The 27411-nt window shown below is 43.2% G+C and overlaps 1 protein-coding gene across 3 annotated transcripts in view; it reads right to left on the reverse strand.

Moving 5' to 3' along the window:
- The window catches only part of DRP2 (dystrophin related protein 2), a 697048-nt gene extending 674338 nt beyond the window's left edge, over window positions 1-22710 (reverse strand). For 2 of the 3 annotated variants that reach the window (XM_068248074.1, XM_068248072.1), the window contains exons 1-2: window positions 22642-22710; window positions 5266-5358 (exon numbers count right to left, since the gene is read on the reverse strand). In XM_068248074.1, the coding sequence (XP_068104175.1) occupies window positions 5266-5312 (47 nt within the window). In that variant the 5' untranslated portion in view covers window positions 5313-5358; window positions 22642-22710. Of the gene's footprint in view, window positions 1-5265; window positions 5359-5538; window positions 5609-22641 lie in introns of those variants that run through there. The other variant, XM_068248073.1, reaches the window with a different exon arrangement.
- Window positions 22711-27411: the final 4701 nt, after the last annotated feature.

The following is a 27411-nucleotide window of genomic DNA, read 5'->3' on the forward strand; positions in this document are numbered from 1 at the left end:
ACTATTTGGCCACAAGATGTCCTCAGTCATTATTTCCAATTAATGTATGTAAGGACGTGAATCGGAAATAATTATTATTATTATTTTTTATTTATATAGCGCCAACATCTTCCTGTACATAGTACAAACAAATTATGGGGAACAGATATACATAAGAAATACAAGACACTGTACAGTCATGACATTGAATAATGCATGGCAGTTTAACACCCGGAAGACACAATGATGCAGGCATCAAAAAGATGCCAGCTTTCATTGACTTAGATTAATGAATAGGAACTGTGTTCTCATTCATTCATGTCCCCGCTCACCGGCGGTAACGGTAGCGCACGCAGCCGAGCGGCGGCCACCCCCTTCTCGGCCCTGGGACTTTAAATGAAGTTTCCCAGGAAGTGATTATACTGCAGTAAGTAGTTACACCAGTTCCATGCCCACATCAGGTTTGACATTGCATATGAAAAAGATTGTTCCCTCGTATTGAGGGAAGGTTCTTCTTTTTCCACAGATATATATCCCAAACCAACTGATCGTAACCAATTACTTAGGTTTAAATATTTTCCATCCACCTGCTGTTTTCCATTCAGTGGCAAAGAGCCAAATGTTGAGGAATAACAGAATTGTTACTAATGCTGAGGTAGAAACTGTGCGGAGAAAGCAGATGGTGGAGTAATTTGTGGAGAGGGGCTATCCTTTGGATCTCTTGTCTGAGGTGGAGATGACCACTGAACACCAGTTGTCAGCCACCACAGGTACGAGACCAGATTGAGGCAAAAGAATACATTTTGTATTTTAGCATCATGGCCAATCTCAGAAGATGCATTCTATTATTAGAAGATAAAGGCACATTTTAAAGTGGAATATAACCCTGCATTTCAACTTTGCTTTAAAATATTATTTACAGCATATTATATGCAACCAGCATTTTTTGTTTTACCAGACCAGCATTGGAAGGGTTACACTCAGAGCTTTAAAGTTCCATGGAGAGAACTGCTCCCCGCAGCCGAAGTTTAGATAGATACATTTAAGTAAACTGAATGTAACACGTGTGGAATGTGACTCACTCTCTCTGACTGTGCAGGAGCTGGAGGACAGCCAAAGAGTGTGTAACATTCCTCACTTGTTACATTCTGCTTACTTAAATGTATCTATCTAAACTTCGGCTGCGGGGAGCAGTTCTCTCCACAGAACTTTAAAAATCTGTGTGTAACCCTTCCAATGCTGGTCTAGTAAAAAAAATGCTGGTTGCATATAATATGCTGTAAATAATGTTTTAGAGCAAAGTTGAAATGCAGGGTTATATTCTACTTTAAGCAATACATATCCTGAGATTCTTGATTGTGCCTTTTCCCCATATCAGCAATTCGAAAAAATCTCACGATTGGTCAGAGATTGGTGAGATCTGATTTCCATTCAGAGAAGAGGGAGCATACCACTTTCTTGGGTACCACCCGACTTGGATGTTATCCTTGTCTTTGTTGTAGTGAATGTCAGCAGCTGATTAAGGGTCAATGGTTTGAGGACCGACGTACGGGCAAGAGGTATAAGATTAAACATTTTCTCACGTGTCAGAGCTGTGGTGTGCTTATTTATTCATACACACTTAAGTGTGGTTCATTGCATTGGATTCATGCATCTAATTATGTTCTAATTAATGTTTGGCCTGTTGTTCAGGCAACCATGAGGTCCCTTCATGCACTGGTGGTTATATATATATCTTTTTATTTCCTGTTATGTGTTAACTTGACAAAGGTGGGGACTACATTGTATATTGGTTGGCTCAAATAAAGAGCATTTGTGTGCTGCAAACCCTTGTAGAACTTTGTTGTATTTTTGAGGACTTGGGGAATCCTCTGTTTGCCTGCACACATCCCCCAGTCAAGGGTCTTCTTGTGGAGCTGCTAATCCCATATATATATATATACATACTGTATATGCACAATCAGAACATTATTCCAAAACCGACCAATAACACGCAGAGCCGGGACAAGGTCCTCCAGCACCCAAGGCTGAGACACCAAAGTGCGCCCCTCCACCCCTCCCACCCCAGCTGTCACTCACTGATTGCTGTTAGACTAAGAGGGCCACAGGGCCCACAACCTCCCCAACACCTTAATATCTAGTTATCTGGCTTGCAGTCACTGCTATGTATCCCCTTTCCTTATTTCTTTCTGCTTCATACACAATTAGGAATGACAGCTGAATGAATTGTGCGCCCCCTCCTACACTGCGCCCTGAGGCTGGAGCCTCTCCAGCCTATGCCTCGGCCCGGCCCTGATAACACGTAACGGATTTTGGACTGACACTGAAATACACATTGGCATATAGTAAAAAAATGCCTGACTCCTTATTACCCTAAGGCTAGGCTCACAGTGGGAGCTGCGTTGTGTTCCCTGTGAAAACAGGAGCGCAATGGAATGAGAAATTCATCACTCACAGTATGCGACCTTTGTGTCGCACACAGTAAAGCATAAAAGCATACAGCAGTAAGCAGTAAAGCATACAGTCAATAAATAGTAGGTGGTAATGCACTGTATGCACTGTGTTGGGTTTACTGTTATCCACTTAATCGCTTTGCATCAGATAAACACTGAACGTCACACAGATGTACTATTCCAGTGTGACTTTCTGGGCTCGATTCACAAAAGCGTGCTAAGTGTTAGCACGCCTCTGAAAAGGCCCTTAGCATGCCTAAAGGACTTTAGGCCGTGCTAAGCTAAGTGAGCAAAGTTATCATGCGCAAAGTTTAGCACGGAGCGGTGCGCGCAGAATGGCGCACCGGGTGCGCCTATAACGTTGCTCCAGGTGCGCCCGAATTGCCGCACCATGCGACGTTTTGGGCGCACCCAGTGCAACGTTATAGGCACATCTAGTGCGCCGTTTTTGCACTAGACCTAAACTTTGCGCGCGATAACTAAAAGCTGTGGGCGTGCTAACTACTTAGCAGTGTAGCTAGCACGCCCCAAAGCTTTTAGGCGTGCTAACTAAGTTAGCATGCTTTTGTGAATCAAGGCCTCTGTGTTAAGATGCTTCCATATTTTCATTCCAATTCATTCTGCAATGCCCCACTGTAAATGCAGCCTATAGTTATGCTACATACATTTCCATGAACTGTCACCGGTGTAAAAATCACAACACCCTCCCTTCTTTAGGATCAGTGCAGGTCCCTATCCTGTCCTAGAGCAGTCATTATAAGCTCCAGAATTTGTTTAGTATGATAAGGTGTAATAGTGTACATTAACCTTATTAGATAGTTTTTTTCAATCGTCATAATAATCTAGTAAATGTTTTGGGAGCAGAGTACACATTTTTTACTGTAATTTCACTTTAAATGGTGAGTGTGTGGATTAAATGACCAGTACAAAACTTTTCAGAGCAGCAAAAAAATAATAGAAACAGTCTTGGAAGAAACACCGCCCAGCGTGCAATAGTCGTCATGCTCACCCGAGTGCCTGCACCCACTCTTTGACTTGTATCTTCTAAATGGTATGTTTGTTTTCATATGCAAATTCACCAACAAGTGTTTCTAATGTATGCATTCATCTGAATAAGTCTACGCAGTGTTTAGTAGCAGTGCCAGGTGTACATTGCCTTTCTTCTGCATTACAATTCTTTCTTTAAAGGGAACCAGAGATGAACCTAGACTGGAAAATTAAAAAGCTTTTATACATACCTGGGGCTTTATCCAGCCCCATACGCTCTGATCGATCCCACGCCGCCGTCCTCCGCTGCCCGCATCTACGAGAACCGGCTCCCATCACTGATGTCATCGGAGCCAGCTACGCTGGAGAAGTGCGCCCTCTACGTATCTCTCCAGCGGCTGTTGCAGAGATACGCAAACAGCGCACTTCCCTTAGGCTTAGCCTGGCTCCGACTGACGGAACAGCGAGGAGCCGGTTCTCGTAGCTGCGGGCAGAGGGGGATGGCGGCGTGGGATCGATCAGAGCGTATGGGGCTGGAGGAAGCCCCAGGTATGTATAAAATATTTTTGCTGTTCATCCGTGGTACCCTTTAACTGAAAAGAATAAGAACACCTTCATTACAACTCACCACACTCATAATTAAAGAATTATACATAATTTGATGGTCCGTATGCTTGATGACCTTGTATGTTCAGAAGACAACAGTTATATTTCTCATTCATTTGTCCTTTTAGAAAGACCATTATCGTGAAAATCGTAGAATTTAAAATACATGTAAACATACAAATAAGAAGTATGTTTATTCCAGAGTAAAATGAGTCATACATTACTTTTCTCCTATGTTGCTGTCACTAACAGTAGGTAGTAGAACTGTGACAGAACCAACAGGTTTTAGACTAGCCCATCTCCTCATGAGGGATTCTCATGGTTTTCTTAATTTTCTAAAGCACTTAATACATTGCAGTTGCTCCATCCAACTGCAAAAATAGTGTGCAGCGAGCAGGGAGGCTGGCCAGCATCTTTGTATATATGCTTTTTAAGGGGGAACTTTATAAAGAAGAAAGGCCACGGTGAGAATCCCCCATGAAGAGATTAACTAATCCACAACCTGTCTATTCTGTCAGATTTCTTCTACCTATTGTAAGTGACAGCAACATAGAAACGTAATGTATGGCTCATTTTACTGTGGAAGAAACATACTTCTTATTAGTATGTGTGTATTTGGCAACAGTCAGGCTATTTTTTATCAATATTATCAGTAGCAGTAGTAGTTGTAGTACAGTATTAGTATTTGTTGTTATCAAAGTACCCACATGTTACAAAGTGCTGTGTGATAAACAATAATAGGTGTTATATACACAAAGATAAAATGCATAAAAATAATCAATAAGGGCACGTTCACATTGGAGCGCATCCGCTCCTGCGCTGCCGTTCCATTCCATTAGCGGAGCGGGAACGCAAGGTCCCGACATGTCGTGAACGTCCGCTCCGATGAGCGGAACGCAGGGAACGGAACTAAGCGGAACAGAGCAATGTGAACTTTCCTGTCTGAAAAACCATTGCTGCCGTTGCTGCGTTACGCTCATCGGAGCGGAACGTAACTCAATGTGAACCGAGCCTAAATGCTAGAGGACTGTAACCAATATATAATCTCAGAAATAACTTGAGAGGTATACGTATAAAATTTGAGATATTAGCTTTCCAAACAAATACTTAATAATATTACTTTACCATGTGAAAATGAAAACATTTTGCATAATAAAATTATCTGATTTCTGTACATCTTTAGCATTTTACATGATAATGTTTGCTGAATTCTGTAGAATTTTAAGTTTTCATTTTATACCTCAGACTGTGAGATTTCTTCTTTATTTCATTCCAGCATAAATTCATGTTAGTGAAATTGTGACTTATTTTACTTTCCAAGAGATCACACAGCCTTAAAGAGAAAAAAAAGAAAAACAATGAACAAATATAAATACAGTAACTTATTAAGATTGTCTAAGAGAATGATAGAAGCATTTGCAGGAAAAAGCATTAAAACCCTCATTAGTTATGTGTAGGAAAAGAACCAATGAATGAAAGGTTTATGACAGGAGAATAAAGAAATATGACTTACCTATTTGTTGGTGCTAAACAGTTACAATTTCTGGATAGACGATTGAGACATTGAACAGGCACAGATGTGAAGATAGTGGATTCAGTATTTATTTAGAAATGATGACTGTAAAAGTAGTGAAATTGATAAGGACACAAGGGCAGCCTCTGTCCACTCCTCCTCCATAAGGAATGTCACCAGGCAGACTACTAGTCTTTTGCCCTTTGCCGAAGAAAAAGAGCTTTGTCTGGGACACATTCCAGCCTCCTTCCATCCAAATTGTGGACATTTAAAGAGAAGGATATAAAGTTTGCTTCATAAAAACAAGCCCTAAAATGAAGTACATTTCTTTACTATCTGGGACTGTAACACAACAATGTTACTCCAATAAAAACTTTTTTCACCGAGAATAAAATGTAAATTGCTCCCTTCAAAAGTCTGCTTTTCTGTTTACCTGGTATAATTTATAAAGGCTGATCATACCAAGTGAATGAATTAATAACAGTGTGTGCTGCGGAACAAAGTAAATAAACCATTTTCACCATTGTCTTTAATAGCAGCCCATGAAAAGTCTGGGAAAAGTAGACCTTAATTGTAGCTATCAGTGGCCACTGGAGGACACATGTCGTTTACAGCAATTTTTATGTATTAAATAAACCGCTACCTTGATTGTAGAATATTAAGAAAGCTGAAATAACATTGGGTATGTTAAGAAGAACAGATTAGAAGATTCAAAAAGATGTTGCCGTTTTTAAGAAAATCAATTTTACAGTAGGAAATTTTATTTTTTAAATGCGGGTGGATGACAGATAATTTATCAACTTATCAGTAGTGTAAATGTAGCAAGCCCAGAACAGCGGCAACTCCCTTCCTGCTGTATGTATTGTCACACCTGGGGAGGCAGGGGTGTCACAGGGTATGGTGCTGTGGGTCCCCTGCCCTCTGTGACAAACTGACAATAGGTATAGTGGTGGATGGGTGCAAGGAGAGCGGTAGCTTGGCCCCCTCTTCCAAAGCTGGTATAACTCAGGCTGCAGAGCCCCATGCAGTCTGGGCTCCACATTCTGGTTATCTCAGCCTGAATGGGTGAAAAGCGGTTAAAGAGGTGCAGGAGGAGGGACCCCCACATCATTTTTACTTAACTTTTTAATTGCCAAATCACAGCTAAATTTGCCAGGGATGCTTATACAGCAATATTGCAGCTGTACAGCGATCCCTGGTCAGAGTGTTGCAAATTTCACCAGGTTTACACACTGCGTACTGACCACCTGGAAACCCTGGCATGAAATTCACTGCTCTTTCTTTTGAAATAGGTATAATTACACTACTGATAGGATGATGCATTACCTGTCATTTAACCGCATTTGAAAAAAATCCCTTTTTTCCTATCATTTTCTCAAAAATGACTAGGTAACATAGCATAGTAACATAGTTTGTTTGGTTAAAAAAAGACATCTGGGGGTGTGGCTTGGTGTCTGAGCAAGATGGCTGACTGAGAGCTCCCGTGTCCCCTCTGCACAAAGCTATTTATTCTAGCGCATCTGGCTGTTTCTCCGAGGATATGGGGGGGGGGCTGAAAGCAGCAAGATTCCGCAGATGAGCCTAAGGCTACCCAAACCCAGCTGGGGAACAATCTGCCCAAAATATTCTGATCGCAAAGAAGTGGTACATCTGGTTTTTGCTATCTCAAATCATTCCCACTTAAAGAAGAGGTCATGTGTGCAGCCCAGAAACAAGATGAGATCCACTTTAACAAACATGTGATCTCCCTGTTCCAGTTCCACAGAAGCCAAGAGGAAATCACATCCAACTTGACACCAATCTGAATCCTCAGAAGAACATTGATCGCTCTATGGAGTGTCCTCCTTCCTATCATGCTATGACTTTTTGCACCCTCTTTTGCTCTGGAACTTTAGTTCATCATTCAAGGCATGCTGCAGCACTTTGATACTTGAGGGGGTAAAATAGCGTGCATGAAAATGGGGCGCAAGGAAAAATGGGTGCAGGATTTTGTTAATAAAAATATTGTTAATATCCATTTTGTTAATAAAAATATTGTTAATATCTACACATTTTCTTTGTTTTTAAAGTGTAGATCATGTATATTATCATAATAATATTGTCGAATGAAAATTGTTAACCTTACTAATATTATAAATCTGAAAGTTTGGATGTTTGGATGTTTGTTACTCAATCACACAACAATGGCTGAATGGATTTGAATGAAATTTGGCACACACATAGTACATTACCTGGAATAACATTTTTATCCCCATGACCAAAAATGGGTGGAGACAAACACAAATTTCACTGGGAAAATGTACACTGCAGTCATTCTTACACTGTTAATGGTAGGGTTCGCAAACTTTGCACAGTTTGTCACTGGGTGACTGGGATTAACACTCAGAAAAGTGGGTGTGGCCTACAAAAGCCAATCGAAATTCACTTATTTATTTTCAAGGGGAATATTTAATTGCTGCCATTCTTGCACTGTTAATGGCACACGCCTCAAACCTTGTACAGCTGGCGCTTTGAGTCCGCCAGGAGAAAAGCGCAATATAAATGTTCTGTGTCTTGTCTGTGTCTACAGTTGGTCATTGGGTGACTGGGGTTCAAATTCAGAAAAGGGGGTAGAGCCACAAACAGCCAATCAGATTTGTTTTATTTCAATGCAAATTATTGATGCCAAAAACTGCAAGCTCAAAAACTTGGTCATTGAGTAATTGTGTGTTAGGGTTAGTAAAAGTGGGTGGAGCCAACACCAGCCACATACATACCCGGGCAACACCGGGCCATCAGCTAGTAACAATAATAAAAAAGTAGAAAAGCTTACTAAAGTAGCCTAACCCTACTCTCACACTCAACCCTCTACTACCAACTTTAACCCCCATGGTGCTGCCTAACTCTAAGACCCCCTCCTGGAGGTGCCTAACCCTAAGACCTCCCCTAGTGGTGCCTAACCATAAAACCCTCCTGGGGGTGCCTAACACTAAGACCCCCCCTCCTCAGTGGTGCCTAAAGGCCCATACACACGTCGGATTTCCGCGAACGACGGGTCGTTTGAACGTCGGGCGGATCGCTCAAACTCACTCTTATCAAGCGAACGATAGTTTGTACACACGCCCGATTCAGCGGGCGAACGACCCGTCGTTCGCGGAAATCCGACGTGTGTATGGGCCTTTACCTTAACTAACCCCCCCCACACACACACACACACACACACAAACACCCTTCCTGATAGCTAACTCTAACCATTTCCCCCTGCACAAACATCCTTACAATCATAACATTTGTACATACAAACTAAAAAATATTTGATAATGTAAATGTTCTAATGTTGAAAACTATATTTATTGGGTGCCCAAATAAGGCGCCTTATTAACGATATTTGCATTATTTGCATTAGTGCTTATGGGGCATCCAAATTCTCCATTAGCCGCAGGCACCCAGATTTCCTGCTACTGTAAAATATTGTATAGCATTTCCTGCAGTAATCCACATGTTCTTGGTTCAGTTAATCTGGCTCTTCAGGAGAGCACTGATTGTGATCAGTGCAACTATTCATCCCACATAGCTGTGGCTTCTGTTAACCCCCCAATTTGAGCATGTAGCTATATATATGTCAGAGCCTGACATGGGCTTTTGCTCTAAGTAGACATCACTTTTGTTTGGAATGGGGTTTTGATTTATTTTGATTCTACCTTTCTGACACTGTATATAATGCATTCATGTTGGGATTTGCCTGTGTTTTTGTAGGGTGAAAATCTATATGCACTTTCCTCTACCTTCTTCTACTACTACAATTAGTGAGAATGTGCTATGTCTGCTGTGCTGTGGTGTGTCCAATATTGACAACAGCAAGACTATAGCCAGAACTTATTGATCTTAATTGGTAAATTTAGTAAAGTTTGATATTTAGCAACTGCACCTGTACATCACTGCAAGTTTTACCATACATGTATGTATATATGCTCGGATTGATTTTTTTCAGCCCTACCTGACTGAGTGAGTCTATAACTATATATCACAAACAGCACCTAGTGTTCTGTGATTACCTCACGTTGTTTATTTTCAAATTGTGCTGTATTTGTATTTTGTTTGTTTTGTTTTACAGTTTTATTGTTTTGAGAATATTAGAACGTTATAGTTTTTGAAATGTTTATTGTTTTGAAAGTTAGAAAGTTATAGTGCTTACAATTGTTTCGTTTTTGGAAATTATCGTCTTGAAATGTACTAACTTGAAAATCATAAGGTTAGGAAGGGGGGTTTTAAGGTTAGGCATCAGGAAGGGGGGTTTTAGGGTCATGCATCAGTAAGGGGGGTTTTAAGGTTAGGGATCAGGAAGAGAGGTTTTAGGGTTAAGCATCAGGAAGGAGGGATTTGGAGTTAAGAATCAGGAAGGGAGGTTTTATGGTTAGGCATCGGGGGGAGGTTCTGTGTGAGTGTATGGTTAGGTTTAGTTGTATTAAAATATCGGTAACATTTACCAATGTTTTACTGAAGTCATTGCCATTGTAAATATTTTCCGTTTTCATTTGGCACCCACTTAACAACAACTTTATTTATTGTTTAGACTTATATAGGCTTCACCAAGCACCCATTTTTCCTCATGCCTCTATTTCATTCATGTGTTCTACATTGTACATACGTGTTGGCTATACATTGAATAGAGACAATATAATTCTGAAAGAGTATATCGTAAGCTATCTCTTTGTTGTTGTATTTGACCTTTCTATAGACTATCACTTGAGAAAGCCCATATCATTTCTGGGACAAGGGCTAGCAGCCCGTTCTTAGATGCTTAAGTGTGGCCACAACACCAGATAGGCAGAATACATGTTAACATCAAGCTATGGTGCATGTTTTTGTTTTATGAGACACAGTAGATGCTGATTTTATTAAAAGATGCAGAACATACTGACACTCAAAAAATACAGAGAAGATCATGGTAGGTAATGTAAAGGCGTGTACACACGCTGAGCGGATCATTCAGGAACAGCCTTATGAGTATGCCAACAGTGCATACACACGTGCTACTGTCGGCTGAACGTCCGCCCAGCGGTATGGTCTGACGGACCTGTCGTTTGCGGCGGTATGGCCTGTGTACGCGCATTTAGACAGACAATCAGACACACACCCACATTGCACATACTTGTATACATATACACTCACCTAAGGGATTATTAGGAACACCTGTTCACTTTCTCATTAATGCAATTATCTAATCAACCAATCACATGGCAGTTGCTTCAATGCATTTAGGGGTGTGGTTCTGGTCAAGACAATGTCCTGAACTCCAAACTGAATGTCAGAATGGGAAAGAAAGGTGATTTAAGCAATTTTGAGCGTGGCATGGTTGTTGGTGCCAGATGGGCCGGTCTGAGTATTTCACAATTTGCTCAGTTACTGGGATTTTCACGCACAACCATTTCTAGGGTTTACAAAGAATGGTCTGAAAAAGAAAAAGAAATCAAAATGCAGCAGTCAATGCCTTGTTGATCCTAGAGGTCAGAAGAGAATGGGCTGACTGATTCAAGCTGATAGAAGAGCAACGTTGAGTGAAATAACCACTCGTTACAACCGAGGTATGCAGCAAAGCATTTGTAAAGCCACAACACACACAACCTTGAGGCGGATGGGCTACAACAGCAGAAGACCCCACCGGGTACCACTCATCTCCACTACAAATAGGAAAAAGAGGCTTCAATTTACACGAGCTCACCAAAATTGGACAGTTGAAGACTGGAAAAATGTTGCCTGGTCTGATGAGTCTCGATAGAGTCAGAATTTGGCGTAAACAGAATGAGAACATGGATCCATCATGCCTTGTTACCATTGTGCAGGCTGGTGGTGGTGGTGTAATGATGTGGGGGATGTTTTATTGGCACACTTTAGGCCCCTTAGTGCCAATTGGGCATTGTTTAAATGCCACGGGCTACCTGAGCATTGTTTGTGACCATGTCCATCCCTTCACGACCACCATGTACCCATCTTCTGATGGCTACTTCCAATAGGATAATGCACCATGTCACAAAGCTCGAATCATTTCAAATTTTTTTTTCAACATGACAATGAGTTCACTGTACTAAAATGGCCCCCACAGTCACCAGATCTCAAACCAATAGAGCATCTTTGGGATGTGATGGAATGGGAGCTTCGTGCCCTGGATCTGCATCTCACAAATCTCCATCAACTGCATGATGCTATCATATCAATATGGGCCAACATTTCTAACGAATGCTTTCAGCACCTTCTTGAATCAATGCCACGTAAAATTAAGGCAGTTGTGAAGGCGAAAGGGGGTCAAACACCGTATTAGTATGGTGTTCCTAATAATCCTTTAGGTGAGTGTACATACATACTATGATTCTCTTTCAAGTAGGTTAGTTACCTATGACTGGCGTACAGCTTATTTAAGAAGGGAAAAAGATCAGAACCAGGAAACTATAGGCCTGTAAGCTTAACATCAGTTGTGTGTAAACTATTTGAAGGTATTCTAATGGATGCTATACAAGACATTATAGCACAGAATAATCTCATTTCAGCTCATCCACAGACCACAGGCTCAGCTTTAATGAAGTGGTAAATGCCAATTTAGATCTTGGGAAAGGCATAGGATGTAGTGTACTTGGACTTTGCAAAGGTTTTTTACAGTGTTTCCCCACCATACCCTGGTGCACTAGAAGTTGAGGATACAAGGAATAGGAGAAATGTGTGTCACAAACACACATTTTGGTGTAGCTAAATTTTAGTCTAAGGAGATTGTACTAGAGGCTGGAGCTCAGAAACAAAGGGGTCATTTGTGGTGAGGGAGACCTTAAATTTTCCATCTGCACAGCCAGATCTGGTCCCTAGAGTCCTTATATCTGATGAGTCCTCCATTGCTGGGTATAGTAGTAGGCTATTACCCGTGTAAGCAGCAGATATATTGAGCAAGACTAGTTTTTGCAGGACCTGTCTAAGGACCAAAAACATGGACTTTTTATGCTATATGTTGTTCATATTTAATTGAACATTGTTTATATAGTTGGCGCAGGACCTGCACTATTTGGTAATACCTGGTATAACTACATTATGTAATTAGCTTTTGCTAAGCGCAGCATTGATTGTATAGTTCATATATTTTGTGTCAAGGTGGATATTAACAGTATAATTTTTTCATCAAATGCGATCTTTCGATGCGATTTTTACAATCGAAAATAATCGTACGTTAATTATTGATTTTTCCCATTTACTGAACAATTCTTTCTTTAAAGAGAATCTGTATTGTTAAAATCGCACAAAAGTAAACATACCAGTGCGTTAGGGGACATCTCCTATTACCCTCTGTCACAATTTCGCCGCTCCCCGCCGCATTAAAAGTGGTTAAAAACAGTTTTAAAAAGTTTGTTTATAAACAAACAAAATGGCCACCAAAACAGGAAGTAGGTTGATGTACAGTATGTCCACACATAGAAAATACATCCATACACAAGCAGGCTGTATACAGCCTTCCTTTTGAATCTCAAGAGATCATTTGTGTGTTTCTTTCCCCCCTGAGGGGGGAGTGCATAGCAGAACCACAACACTGAAGAACTTGGCAGCCTTCCAGACACAGGCTGACAAGTCTGACAAGGGAAAGATACATTGATTTATTACAGAGACAGTGATAGTACAAAGTGCTGCAGTAAGCCAGAACACATTAGAATAGCTTTTGGAACTTGTAGGATGATAAAAAACAGGATGCAATTTTTGTTACGGAGTCTCTTTAAATGCGATCATAAAATCCAACTTTCAGATCGTAAATTTATCCTATTTATCAATCGACCAAAGAATCGGTCCTTATCGATTGCCTTCATAAACGGCGATTTTTCTATACAATTCAAACATTAAAATCACATCGAAAGATCGCATTTTGTAAAAAAAAAAATTGTACCATAATTGGGCACCTTTATATCTTTCTCAGACTGTGTGAAAGACTGTATAATTCGATTGAGACAATACAACAATTAAACTTACTTTTTAGCTGATACACAGAAAATAATAATGTGAGGTTCTAAACAAATGTTAGGCGTAGATTGATAGATACAATTGTGTATCTCATTAGCCTATTCTTGCCTCAGGTTTCCTTTAACATCCACAATGAAAGCCAATGAGCCAGTTATGAATGACAAGAACTAACAGCCCTGAGCAGTGACCAGGTACAAGGGGACTTCATAGGATGGAAATTTTCTGTCCTATTTTACAAGGTAACCCTGAGTACAGAATGCCATGTGGGTAAGTGTTAGTCAGGAGTAGAAGCCTTATGCTGACTACTTCCTTCTGATGACTCAACCAGAAGCTGTTTATATTTTCCTTTTTTTGTCATTAAGCTCCAGCTTTTTACATACTGTGCATACAGGGGTATATCTAGCCTTTTTGTCACTCCAGGCAGGAAGTCCTGTGTCACCCCCCCCCCCCCCCCCCCGATAGAAAAAAAAAATAAATACAAACACACACAAAAAAAATAAAAACTATGGGGTTGATTCACTAAACAGCACTATTTCATAACGCGCATAGGTCATAATGCTGCAAGCACTATCAGCAAGTACTGAAGAGCGCGTTCATTAGATAGGGGTCGGTAGTGAAATAATAAAGAGCGTTGATATTTTTTATACGCTTAATACTTTGCACCGTTAAAGAATTACGCGCATACAAAATTATGTTATTAATTTAAATAGTGTGTAGTTTAATAGTGTATGCTTTAAAAACATAGCAAAGTTAGCATTCATTACCTAACATGCACTCATCCAGCCAAACCTCAAACGGTTCCACCACTGAAGGAAATTTAACTACCTAACGACCACATCACACCATGAGCAGCCAGCTAGCTTCGATCGTGGCTAGCAGGCCATTAGTAAATGAAAGAGGAAAGAAATCCCCTTTGTTTACATCCGTACAGCGCTGCTATCTAGTGCAGCGCTGCACAAGGGACACTCGGCTGTCCCTCAGAGTGATCGAAGCCTTCTCATAGGCTGATGCCTATGAGAGGCATAGATGAGGATGGATAGCCGTCCAAATCAATTCAGGATGGGGCAGGGGGGTGGGAAGGAGAGGGAGGGGAAGGGAGATAAAAGTAGGCACTGTAAAGGCCCATACACACGTCGGATTTTAGCGAACGACCCGTCGTTTGAACGTTCCGTCATTTGGACGTTTTCGCGTCAAATCCGACGTGTGTACAGACTATCGTTCGGGTGATAAGACTGGTTACCAGCGATCCGCCCGGCGGATCGTTGGTAACCAGTCTTATCACCCGAACGATAGTCTGTACACACGTCGGATTTGACGTGAAAACGTCCGAACGACGGAACGTTCAAACGACGGGTCGTTCGCTAAAATCCGACGTGTGTATGGGCCTTAAGCCTGATAAAAATAAAAGATAAAATAAGGATCGCAGGAGCGTTCAGACACCTCCAAAAAAATGTCCTGTTAAGGACAATAAAAGGAGGTTAGATTAATTTGTGTGCTTAGTTATAGGGCTTTGCAGCAACCTGACAAAGCTGCACAACCATGTGTTGTGAAAAATGGCCTGGTCACCATCAATTTTTTTATTTTTTTTACACACAATTGTCCATTTACAGAGATATTTCTCCCACCCAGCATGGGTATGTGTGAAAATACACCCCAAAACACATTATACTTCTGAGTACGGCGATACCACATGTGCAACACTTTTTTGCAGCCTAGGTGCGCTAAGGGGCCCAAAGTCCTATGAGTACCTTTAGGATTTCACAGGTCATTTTGAGGCATTTGGTTTCCAGACTACATCTCATGGTTTAGGGCCCCTAAAATGCCAGGGCATTTTAGGAACCCCACAACTGACCCCATTTTAGAAAGACAACACCCCAAAGTATTCCGTTAGGAGTATGGTGAGTTCATATAATATTTTATTTTTTGTCACAAGTTAGCGGAAATTGATTTTTATTGTTTTTTTTTCCACAAAGTGTCATTTTCCACTAACTTGTGACAAAAAATAAAATCTTCTATGAACTCATCATACACCTAACAGAATACCTTGGGGTGTCTTCTTTCTAAAATGGGGTCACTTGTGGGGTTCCTATACTGCCCTGGCATTTTAGGGGCCCAAAACCGTGAGGAGTAGTCTAGAAACCAAATTCCTCAAAATGACTGTTCAGGGGTATAAGCATCTGCAAATTTTGATGACAGGTGGTCTGGTCTGAGGGGCCGAATTTTGTGGAACCGGTCATAAGCAGGTTGGCCTCTTAGATGACAGGTTGTATTGGCACTGAAGTTCAGGAAGCACAGGATGTTCTCAAATCGTGACCTGGACATGGCAGCAGAGAACATGGGCATGTGATGTATTGGGTGCGTAGACCAATAAGACCGCAATACATTCTTTTTGACTAGACCCATGTTAAGGAGAAGGCCCCAAAAAATGTTACGTTCATAAACTTGGAGTGGTTTCCACCAAAAAGGCTGGGCATGGTAGCTTCTTGGATTGGCGGTTGCGTACTGTGTGGCATAACGGTTGGTCTCAGCCACAGTTAAGTCTTAGAGACCAGCAGTGATCAGAAAAAAAAAATTCCGTCACTGCGGTGGGGCAGGTGAGGGTTTGGCCGGGTGATTAGAAGCCCGCAGGGGGCAGATCTGATGGATAGGAGTGCTAGGGGATGACAGGTGGTGACAGGAGGTGATTGATGGGTGTCTCAGGGGGTGATTAGAGGGGAGAATAGATGCAATCAATGCACTGGGGAGGTGATCGGAAGGGGGTCTGAGGGGAATCTGAGGGTTTGGTCAAGTGATCAGGAGCCCACACGGAGCAAATTAGGGCCTGATCTGATGGGTAGGTGTGCTAGGGGGTGACAGGTGGTGACAGGAGGTGATTGATGGGTGTCTCAGGGTGTGATTAGAGGGGGGAATAGATGCAAGCAATGCACTGGGGAGGTGATCAGGGGGGGGGGGTGATCTGAGGGTGTGGGCGGGTAATTGGTTGCCCGCAAGGGGCAGATTAGGGTCTGATCTGATGGGTAGCAGTGACAGGTGGTGACAGGGGGTGATTGATGGGTGATCAGTGGGTGATTAGAGGGAAAAAACAGATGTAAATGCACTGGGGAGGTGATCAGGGGGGTCTGAGGGCGATCTGAGGGTGTGGGCGGGTGTTTGGGTGCCCACAAGTGGCAGATTAGGGTCTGATCTGATGGGTAGCAGTGACAGGTGGTGACAGGGGGTGACGGGGTGATTGATAGGTGATTAGGGTGTGATTACAGAGGAGAATAGATGCAAGCAATGCACTGGCGAGGTGATTGGGGGGTGGGGTCTGAGGGTGATCTAAGGGTGTGGGCGGGTGATTGGGTGCCCGCAAGGGGCAGATGAGGGTATGATCTGATGGGTAGCAGTGACAGGTGGTGATTGATGGGTGATTGATGGGTGATCAGTGGGTGATTAAAGGGGAGAACAGATGTAAATAATGCACTGGGGAGGTGATCAGGGGGGTTTGAGGGCGATCTGAGGGTGTGGACGGGTGTTTGGGTGCCCGCAAGGGGCAGATTAGGGTATGATCTGATGGGCAGCAGTGACAGGTGGTGACAGGGGTGATTGATAGGTGATCAGGGTGTGATTAGAGCGGAGAATAGCTGCAAGCAATGCACAAGGCGAGGTGATCGGGGGGGGGGGGGGGGTCTGAGGGCGATATGAGGGTGTGGGCGGGTAATTGGGTGCCCCCAAGGGGCAGATTAGGGTCTGATCTGATGGGTAGCAGTGACAGGGGGTGATTGATGGGTGATCAGTGGGTGATTAGAGGAGAGAACAGATGTAAACAATGAACTGGGGAGGTGATCTGAGGGCGGGTCTGCGGGCGATCTGAGGGTGTGGGCGGGTGATCAGGTGCCCACAAGGGGCAGGTTAGGGTCTGATCTGATGGTTGGCAGTGACAGGTGGTGACAGGGGGTGATTGATGGGTTATTGACAGGTGATCAGTGGGTGATTATAGGGGAGAATAGATGTATACAGTACACAGGGGGAGTCTGGGGGGGATCTGAGGAGGTGGGGGTGATCAGGAGCCCCCAGGGGGCAGTTTAGGACCTGATCTAAAATATAACATTGACAGATAGTGACAGGGGGTGATTGATGGGTGATTAGGGGGGTGATTGGGGGCAAACAGCGGTCTGAGGGGGTGAACAGGGGGGGATCTGAGGGGTGCTGTTGGCGATCAGGGGGCAGGGGGGGCAGGATCAGTGTGCTTGAGTGTATACTAGAAGGGCTGCCTCCTGCCCTGGTGGTCCCTCGATCATTGGGACCACCAGGGCAGGAGGCAGCCTGTATAATACACTTTGTATACATTACAAAGTGTATTATACACTTTGTGGCGGCAGATCGAGGGTTAACAACCCGCCGGCGCTGCTAATTGGCTGGGGGTGAAAGAGTTAACTTACCTGTCACTGACTCTAACTGCTGCTTTCCATGTGCCCAGCACTTCCACTTTGATAACAAGAAGCCTAAAGTGTTGGGCACATTGGGCCCGATCCATTAAGCAGCGCTGCTACAGCAGTGTGAGCTAAATGACATCAGTGCAAGCTGAATACAGAACTGTACACAAAGCCCGCTAGTGCTGTGTAGCATGTGCTCCTAAATTACCAGCGGCCGCTCCACGCATGCACCGCGATATCTGAAATATTGCCACCGCGATAGTTCACTAGCGCAGCCACTACTATTTTAATTAATGTAGTAACGGCTGTGCTAGTGATGTAATGAATCAGGCCCATGGACAGCAGCAAGCAGGGGCTAGAGGCGGCGAGACAGGTAAGTGCCCAGTTTGCATACAGGTGGGTACAGTTTCACTTCTTGTCAACTGTGTTGTTTGCTCATTCCTAATTTTGATAAAGCCAAGCAAAGAGCGAGAGAAACCCAGGAACTAATACCACTCATAATGTTCAAAATATATACACTGATCTCTATTAAACAATGATCAATCACAAATTATTGTGCACCTAAAGGACATCCAAAAGATTAAAAACACATAAAACATCCCATAAAATTCCAAGCCATTATATCCGTTTGCAAAGATGATCATTCCATACACAATAGTATGTAATATTAACACTGGGGGCTCACGGTCTCTCCTCTGAGTCCATATTAATTCGGCGTGCTGAGGGCCGGCCGACAGCTCTCACCGCTGCTGCTAAACTCCGAGGCGGCGTTAACCACTTCGCATCCTACATACAGTATATTCACGTCATTGTAAGTGGCTCTTGAAAGCCACATGACGTGAATATAAGTCAGTTCTCTTTAATGAGCACAGTACGCGTGCTAGCACACGTCTGAGCTCATTAACCCCCCTCCCTCTAACTACACTAATTAAGGATGCCCTCCCGGGGGTCCGATCCTCCAACCCCCTGCCCGATCCCCTGTAATTTAGCTTCCCCCCCCTTTCTTCTCCCATGCTGCGATCGGGCAGCATGGAGGATTAGCATGTAAACAGCATACCTCACCTCGTTCCAGCGCGATCAGCCTCCCCTCCGTGCATTATCGCTGCCTGTGTCATTATGCAGAATGGATCGGGTCCCGCCTTGATGACGTCATGAAGCCGGGACCCGGTCCATTAGGCATAATGACACAGGCAGAAGTAATGCATGGAGGGGACACTGATCGCGCTGGATTGAGGCAAGGTGAGCTGTGTACATGCTAATCTTCCATGCTGCTTGCCCGATCGCAGCATGGAGGTGAGGGGAGGGGGGCGTAATGGCTATCTGGGGGCTATCTAAGGGGGAGAGGGGGCAGGATCATTACACACCTAGCCCTAGCCATCTATGGGGAGGGGGGCAAAGGGGCACACTCGGCTATCTATGGGGGCAAAGGTGCTCACCTGGCTATATATGGGGGGGGGGGCAATGACAAAGGGACACATCTAATTATCTATGGGGAGGGAGGGAGAATACAGCAGCACACCTGGCAATCTATGGGGGGTCAAGGGGGCACATATATATCTTTTATACTGGGGGAGGGGCTGATAAGGGGCACATCTGGCTATACTGGGGGGATAAAGGGGGACACCTGGCTATCCATGGGGGGGAGGTGGAATAGAGGGTACATCTGATTACCTATTGGAGGAGAAGAACAAAGGGGCAAAACTGGCTATCAATGGGGGTACGGGGACAAAGGGGCGAATCTGGCTAATAAATGGTCACATCTGGGATTTTTATGGTGGAGGGGCTAATAAGGGGCACATCTGGCAATCTATAATGGGGGGGAAGATAAAGGGGCACACCTGGCTATCTATGGGGGGTGGGGGGGAATAAAGGTGCACACCTGGCTATCTGTGGGGGGTGCAGGGTAATAAAGGGGCACATCGTGCTAACTGCGGGGGTGGGAGCTAATAAATGGACTTAGCAGTTTAGATATGTATGCCGTGAGGGTATATTACTGTTATTTTGGCGTATACGGCTTGTAATTGCTAGTAAAGTGCAAAGCAAAAAAATTGAAAAAATACACCTTTATTTACAAATATTATATTGTCGCCATACATTGTACTAGGAAGATGATTTAAATGTTGAAATAAACAGGACATATGGACTAATAAAATATGTGGGCTTGATCTACAGTAATACTTTTTATTTTTAAACGGTAATGCCTGAAAACTGAGAAATAATAACTTTTTTCATTTTTTTTCTCCTTATTCCCTTTAAAATGCATTCAAAGTAAAATAATACTTAGCACCACTAGAGAAAACCTAATTGGTGGCAAAAAAACAAGGTATAGATCATTTATTTGTGATAAGTACTGCTAAAGTTATTGGCTAATGAATGGGAGACCTGTGAAATGTAGAAAATTGCTTGGGTTTTTTAGGAGGAAAACCCCAGGGTAGGGAACTGGTTAAATACTATTCCCCCTCCGAGTTGTCGCAACTCGGAGGGAGATGTAATTCGGGGTTTGGCAGCCACCAGAGCCCCGAATTACCGAATTACCGCTACGTGCCCCGCGTAGCATAGCATTGCTGCTATGGGGCGCCCATAGCTAAGAGCCGAGCGCTGAAATCAGCTGATACGTCTCTCCTCTCCTTGAAAAAGCGGGGTGACACCCGCGGAACTAGTGGGGTCATTTAGAGGGGATCCTCCGTCTCTCCTTGCCATACCTTTGCCTGTAGCACCTATTTGCACTCGGCTAAGTATCTCTGTACTCTGCACTTTATCTTTGGGCTGCTTCACTGTATTTAGTAAGGCATTATTCACATGCTAACTGTTCTTAATTAGAATTGTTTGTGATTGCACTATTCAAGCACTTTGTGTATTGTTTGTTATATTTCAGGTAGTAGATTTTTTGATGAAGCACTGTAAATGATGATATACAGTATGTTTCACTGTGACTGAATAATAGCATTTTTTTGCACATATTTTTTGCACTTTACTTAAAGATAACCTAAAGTCAAAAAAAAAATGAGATGATCTCACCTGGGGCTTCCCTCAGCCCCCTGCAGCCGATCGGTGCCCTCACAGCTCCGCTCCGATGCCTCTGCACTCGCCGGTGAACACTTCCAGGAGGCCGCAATAGCAGCATAGGGGGCGATATACAGGCTGGGAGCGCGAACAATCACTCGCGTTCCCATGCCTGTCGGCCGGTGACGGCGAAACCGGAAGTCGTCGCCGGCGGGTCCAGAAGCATCGGACTGGAGCTGCGAGGGCACCGATCGTCTGCAGGGGGCTGAGGGAAGCCCCAAGGGAGTTCATCTCATTTTTTTTTTTGCCTTTAGGTTCACTTTAATACTGAACCCGGGTTCATCCGACCTGGGGGCCATTTTTTGAGCCCCAGTGTTGCTATTACATACTATTGTGTATGGAATGATCATCTTTGCAAACGGATATAATGGCTTGGAGTTTTATGGAATGTTTTATGTGTTTTACATTTTTTTGATGTCCTTTGAGTGCACAATAATTTGTGATTGATCATTATTTAATAAAGATCAGTGTATACGGTATATTTTTAACATTATGAGTGGTGCTTGTTCCTGGGTTTCTTTCTCTTTGCTTGGCTATGAATCATATCAACCCTAGCACACTCAGTATTTTTACAGGTATTGCGGATAAACCGTGTTTTAATTTTGATAAAGGTTAGACACCCATAATATTTGCAAACTATGCATTGAAATTACTGAACACAGTACATGTATAGATAAAAAGCTCAATTTCGCAAGTGCATAGTTGTGAAATGTATACATATATGAAAATAAAAACATATTGGTTCATGTGTTAAAAAGATGCCACTTTAAATCTAAAGATAATGTTTAAATATAATTAAATGAGAATGTTCTTCACATATATGTATTTATATTCTAAGTGCTGTATAGAGAAATATATATTTTGGGCAGTGGGCAGCATCGTGGTGTAGTGGTTAGCACTCTTGCCTTGCAGCTCTGATTTCCTGGCTTGGATACTAGCCAGGGCACTATCTGCACAAAGTTTGTATGTTCTCCCCGTGTCTGTGTGGGTTTCCTCCGGGCCCTCTGGTTTCCTCCCACATCCCAGAAACATACAGATACATTAATTGGCTTCCCCGTAAATTGGCCCTAGAATAAGATACATATACTAAACTATATAGAAATATGACTATGGTAGGGATTAGATTGTGAGCCTCTCTGAGGGACAGTTAAGTGTCAAGACAATATTCTCTGTACATCGCTGCGAAAGATGTTGGCGTTATATAAATACTAAATAATAAAAACAACAATTGTGCAGTTGAACCATGCATACATACTAATAAGACTAATGCTGAGTGATTTACTGTGTCAGTAATTCATAAACCAGATAGAATGATAAAAAGCAACTGCTCAGTACATATGTATTTTATAAATATATGTCTGTGAACGACAACAAACACAAAGGAACACATGTTTTTTTCTTCCCTTTATTTTGGTTGTTAAGTCTATCTTTACATTATATTAGGAAAATGCAGAATGTGGTGCTTAAAACAGATGATCTGGATACACAGTGCCATAAAGAAGCAGAGATTTTATACAATAATGCATCAGCTGCTTGTGTTAAAAAGAAGCCCTAATTATTTGATGCACAGTTATGTAAAGCAAATAATCAGATGTCTTTAGGATGTGAAAAGCTACCCGAAGGGAGGAGAGTGGTCTGAAGGAGGAATAAAGCCTACCTTGTGTTGAGCAGAGTGATGTGGAGGCCTGTACTGTCAGACCCTATGTTCTTTATGCGCCTGTCTGGTTCTTCTCATTGCATGTTTCCTCCACCCCCTCCTCTCCTCATCGCCTTCTGTGTGTTATTAAACCCTCAGAAGAGATCAGCTCCCTGCTTCAGCTCATCACAATGAGACACAAAACAAGCAGCTCCAGACAGAAAAGAGTTAAAAATTGCAATACTGCATTGACTATGCATTCTTAGAGCATTACATTCTTTAAAAAAAAAATCTAATAGAATTAATGTGAGCAGCACTGCTTACTGTAAGAATGCATGTTATAGTATACATAATGCCCAGGATTTACAGCATGCAGTACAAGTACAACCTATGTTAATTACTAAATATTATGGCAATGGCTACCTGTCATTGTGTAATAGCATTGTTAGCCTCTATAATAAAACCCCTGTGTCCCTGCGTCATGCTGTCCCTGTGTAGCTGGGTTCGTGCTTTTTGCTACCGCTCATGTGCGCAGCACGGACCCAGCCTCACAGAGACAGGAGGACGGGGATGGGGCCAGGGAGCCGAGCGGGCAGCGTGTGAGCGGGCGGCTGGGTGTGCGGTGTGTGAGCGGGCGGCCGGGTGTGCGGCGGGTAAGTGGTCGGCCGGGTGTGCGGAGAGTGCACGCTTGGTGGACGCGCGTGGCGAGAAACACAGACCTAAAGCTCGTTTTTATACGGGCTTAGGTTTGCTAGTTATTAATAATGATTTATACACAGGGCCGGTTCTAGACTTTTTGCTGCCTTAGGAAAACTTGTGAGGGTGCCCCCCATTTGGAAAGATCGCACAACACCGGACAATTTGCTCTGGTTCATGTAATGTTCTCACATGACATGCTGCAGCTCAACACAATAGCACACTGGCTGGTTGTGAGTCTGTGAGGCTTGCTTTTCCTCCTACTCAGACTGTATGCTGTTAGTATAAACACACAGTAGATAAATGCTGCCCCTGTAATCTTTGCGCCTGAAATGTTTCACCTTGCTTCATGAGAGAGCCGGCCCTGTTTATACAGCCCCAGAAGCTTCACAGGGGATTGCTGTCACCCTCTTTCTCTCATGGCCCATACTCACGGGCTACAAATGTCGCCGCAACACGCGGCGCGCGCGTGTTGCAGCGACAGGTCGCCCATGAGTATGCGGCGTTGCACGGGCGCGTACCCCGAACCGTCGCTCATTTTGCCGGGCGATTGAACCGCTCAATCGCCTGGCGACAGTCGCCGCCGCAACTCCGCCGCAACTGTCGCTAGTCCGCGTGAGTACGCGGACTAGCGACAGCAACAAGATAAGTAATCCATTGGGCTTCCGGCGGGGGGAGGCGCAACAGCGACAGCTTCCGCCGCATCAGTTGCCAGGTCCCTCCGCCGTGTGTATGCGGAGGGACCTGGCAATGAGCTGTTGCCGGCCTGTCGCGCACACGCTCACGTGTGCTGGCGACAGGCCACTTTTGTCCCTCATGAGTATGGGCCATAAGAACCCCTTCTGGATTGGACTAAACATTAATAATGTTTTTGTAATGGGTGTATCCACTAAAAAATGGAAAAAAAAATTCACATGTGCAGACAACACAGTTTAGTGAATAAACCTCAATGTTACCTGTTAATTAATAAAAATATATGGTAATAGCTGCAGTGATTATGCAGTGAAAATTCTAACAACAATGAAATTACGCCAATTACATGCTCATATGCACAGGACCCTCATCACTTAAAGAGAACCCGAGGTGGGATTTAATTATGCTAGTGGGGCACAGAGGCTGGTTGTGCACACTAACACCAGCCTCTGTTGCCCCATGGTGTGCGTCCAAGACCCCCCTGCGCGCCGCTATACCCCCCGCAGTGCTGGCTCCAATCAGCGGGAGGGAAGTGCTGCGGGCGGGTAGCGCCGATACAGAGGAGGCGGGGGAGCGGCGCTAACAGACAAGCTTAGGTAAACATTGTGCTGGCGACACGCTGCGTGTCGCCAGCACTGCGGGGGGTATAGCGGCGCGCAGGGGGGTCTTGGAGGCACACCATGGGGCAACAGAGGCTGGTGTTACTGTGCACAACCAGCCTCTGTGCCCCACTAGCATAAAAAAATCCCACCTCGGGTTCTCTTTAACATTGGGGTGTATGCAATAAACTGTGTTAAGCAGAATTACGTGCATGAAGTTTTACTACACAATGAGTAGAGCAGAATGTAATACACTACATGCAATGCATTATGCTCTACTCATCGTGCATAAGACTCTGCACGAAATTCCACTTAACGCAGTTTATTGCATACACCTTGTAATAAGTTGATGTGTCCTCCCCAAATAATATGATTACAAGTTGCACACATGAAGCAATATGTGGCAATATTTTCAGGCAATCGGTTGTCTTCATTGATTTCTTGATCATAATCCATGGTCAAGAATGACAAAGCAATGTACACAAGTACTTGATGCCATTTCTAATCAATTTCCAAATGACTTTTTGGATTGTGGTTGTTAAAGAGACACTGCAGCGGAAAAAAAATATGGTATAATGATTTGTATGTGTAGTACAGCTAGGAAATAACACATTAGGAGCAGATACATAAGTCTAATATTGTTTCCAGTACAGGAAGAGTTAATAAACTCCAGTTGTTATCTATGCAAAAGACCCATTGAGCTCCACGACTTTCAAAGTCTCAGAGAGCTTTGTCTTCTGAAGCTTGTCATCTCAACTGTCAGTCACTGTATTGTTTTTTCTTCTGCAGAGGCCAGGTGAATAGTTCACTGGCCTGCTGTAAGGAATTGTTACGTACACACTCCAATGAGTTCTGGGTCACCATGAGCTTGCTGGTTAGTCTGTACCTTACGTGAATTATGACAGTGTCTTCAGTCAACTGAGGAATATGCCTCTGACTTCCGTAGATGGGCTGTTAGTTCCAAATGGAATGATTCAGCGCTTCTTGACCAGTTCCTTTATGGTGTCTCAGATGTCATTAAGGATATTCTCCTTAGCCATACAGTTCCTGCCACTTTAGAGGAAGCCATTACCTTGGTCATTCGTATTGACAGGTTAGTTCGCCAAAGACGCCAAGGGAGACTTGTGTTGGTGACTTCTTCTCCAGTGAGTACTCCATATCCCACTACGAATACAGAAGAGCCAATGCAGACTGGTTCCTCAAGGCTTTCCTCTACGGAAAAAGCAAGGAGACGCACTGAAGGGCTTTGTCTTTATTTGGAAATCCTAGTCATTATGCTCAGTCCTACTCCGCCAAGAAGAAGCCGAAAAAATCCAGCGCTTAGGTGAGGCCGAGGAAACTCACCTAAGCGAGCAGGTATTTCCTCTAAAAGAGTCATAATTGTTTCGATTTTGTTGATTCTGGGGCTGCAGGGAATTTTTTAGACATCTGCTTATCACAACAACTAGGGGGTTCATTCTTATAAATTAGCTGAGCAAGTTTGTATTACAGCTATTGATGATACACCATTGCAAGATTGTCTCCCCATTACTGAGACATTACCCCAAAACTCAAGATCAATGTAGGAGTGTTACATTCTGAGTTACTAAAGTTTTTCTGTTTGAAAATACCTTATTGTCCAGTAGTGCTGGGTATGCCTTAGTTGGTTAAGCATAACCGTTTGATTGATTGGCATACCAAACAATTGATCAAATGGTCCTCCTATTGTTCCGAGAATTGTCTTAAGAAACTTCCTTTGAATGCGATAGGCCTTACTCGAAGTAACATTCCTGTTGAATACCGAGAATTTTCTGATGTCTTTTCTCCACAAGCTGCTGACAAACTCCCTCCACATAGACCATATGATTGTGTGATTGATCTGTTACCTGGTACCATGCCTCCCCGTGGTCGGTTATATAATCTTTCAGCACCTGAGGACAAGGCCATGAAAGATTATATAAAAGAAAATCTTGAAAAAGGTTTTATAAGGCCATCCTTTTCTCCAGCAGGGGCAGGGTTCTTTTCTCGTTGAAAAGAAAGATGGTGGTTTTAGACCGTGCATAGATTATAGGGGTCTTGACAAGATAACTGTCAAAAATAGGTATCCTCTTCCTTTAATTGATTATCTGTTTTCACAGGTTGCAAGTGCCAAGGTGTTCTCTAAGCTTGACCTCAGGGGGCGTACAATTTGATCAGAATCAGACAGGGAGACGAATGGAACACAGCTTTTAACACTAAAGATGGGCATTATGGATATCTGGTTATGCCCTTTGGGTTGTGTAATGCTCCAGCTGTCTTCCAAGACTTTGTTAATGATGTGTTCAGAGATTTTCTGGGTAAATTTGTGGTAATTTATCTGGATGACATTTTGATCTTTTCTTCCTCACTGTCTCAACATCGGGTCCACGTTAAGCAGGTGTTACAGAAATTAAGAGAAAAATGTCTCTATGCTAAACTTGAAAAATGTATTTTTGAAGTACAAGAGGTGTCATTTCTAGGTTATGTCATTTCCGTTTCAGGTTTAGCGATGGATTCCAACAAGTTGAGTGCTGTTCTGAATTGGCCCCAACCCACTGACTTAAATTCATTACAATGCATTTGGGGTTTTGCAAATTTTTATAGAAAGTTTATTAAAAAATTTGCCTCTACTGTGGCATCTCTCACGGATCTCACCAAGAAGGGAGCTGATCCTTCCGTATGGAACAGTGAGGCTGGTTGGAGGAAACCTTCATCCTGTTACTGTATACACTGACCATAAGAACTTAGAGTACATTGAGAATGCTAAATGTTTAAACTCACACCAGGTAAGGTGGGTTTTTTTTCT

The sequence above is a fragment of the Hyperolius riggenbachi genome, chromosome 8 (assembly GCF_040937935.1).
Source record: "Hyperolius riggenbachi isolate aHypRig1 chromosome 8, aHypRig1.pri, whole genome shotgun sequence".
NCBI lineage: Eukaryota > Metazoa > Chordata > Amphibia > Anura > Hyperoliidae > Hyperolius > Hyperolius riggenbachi.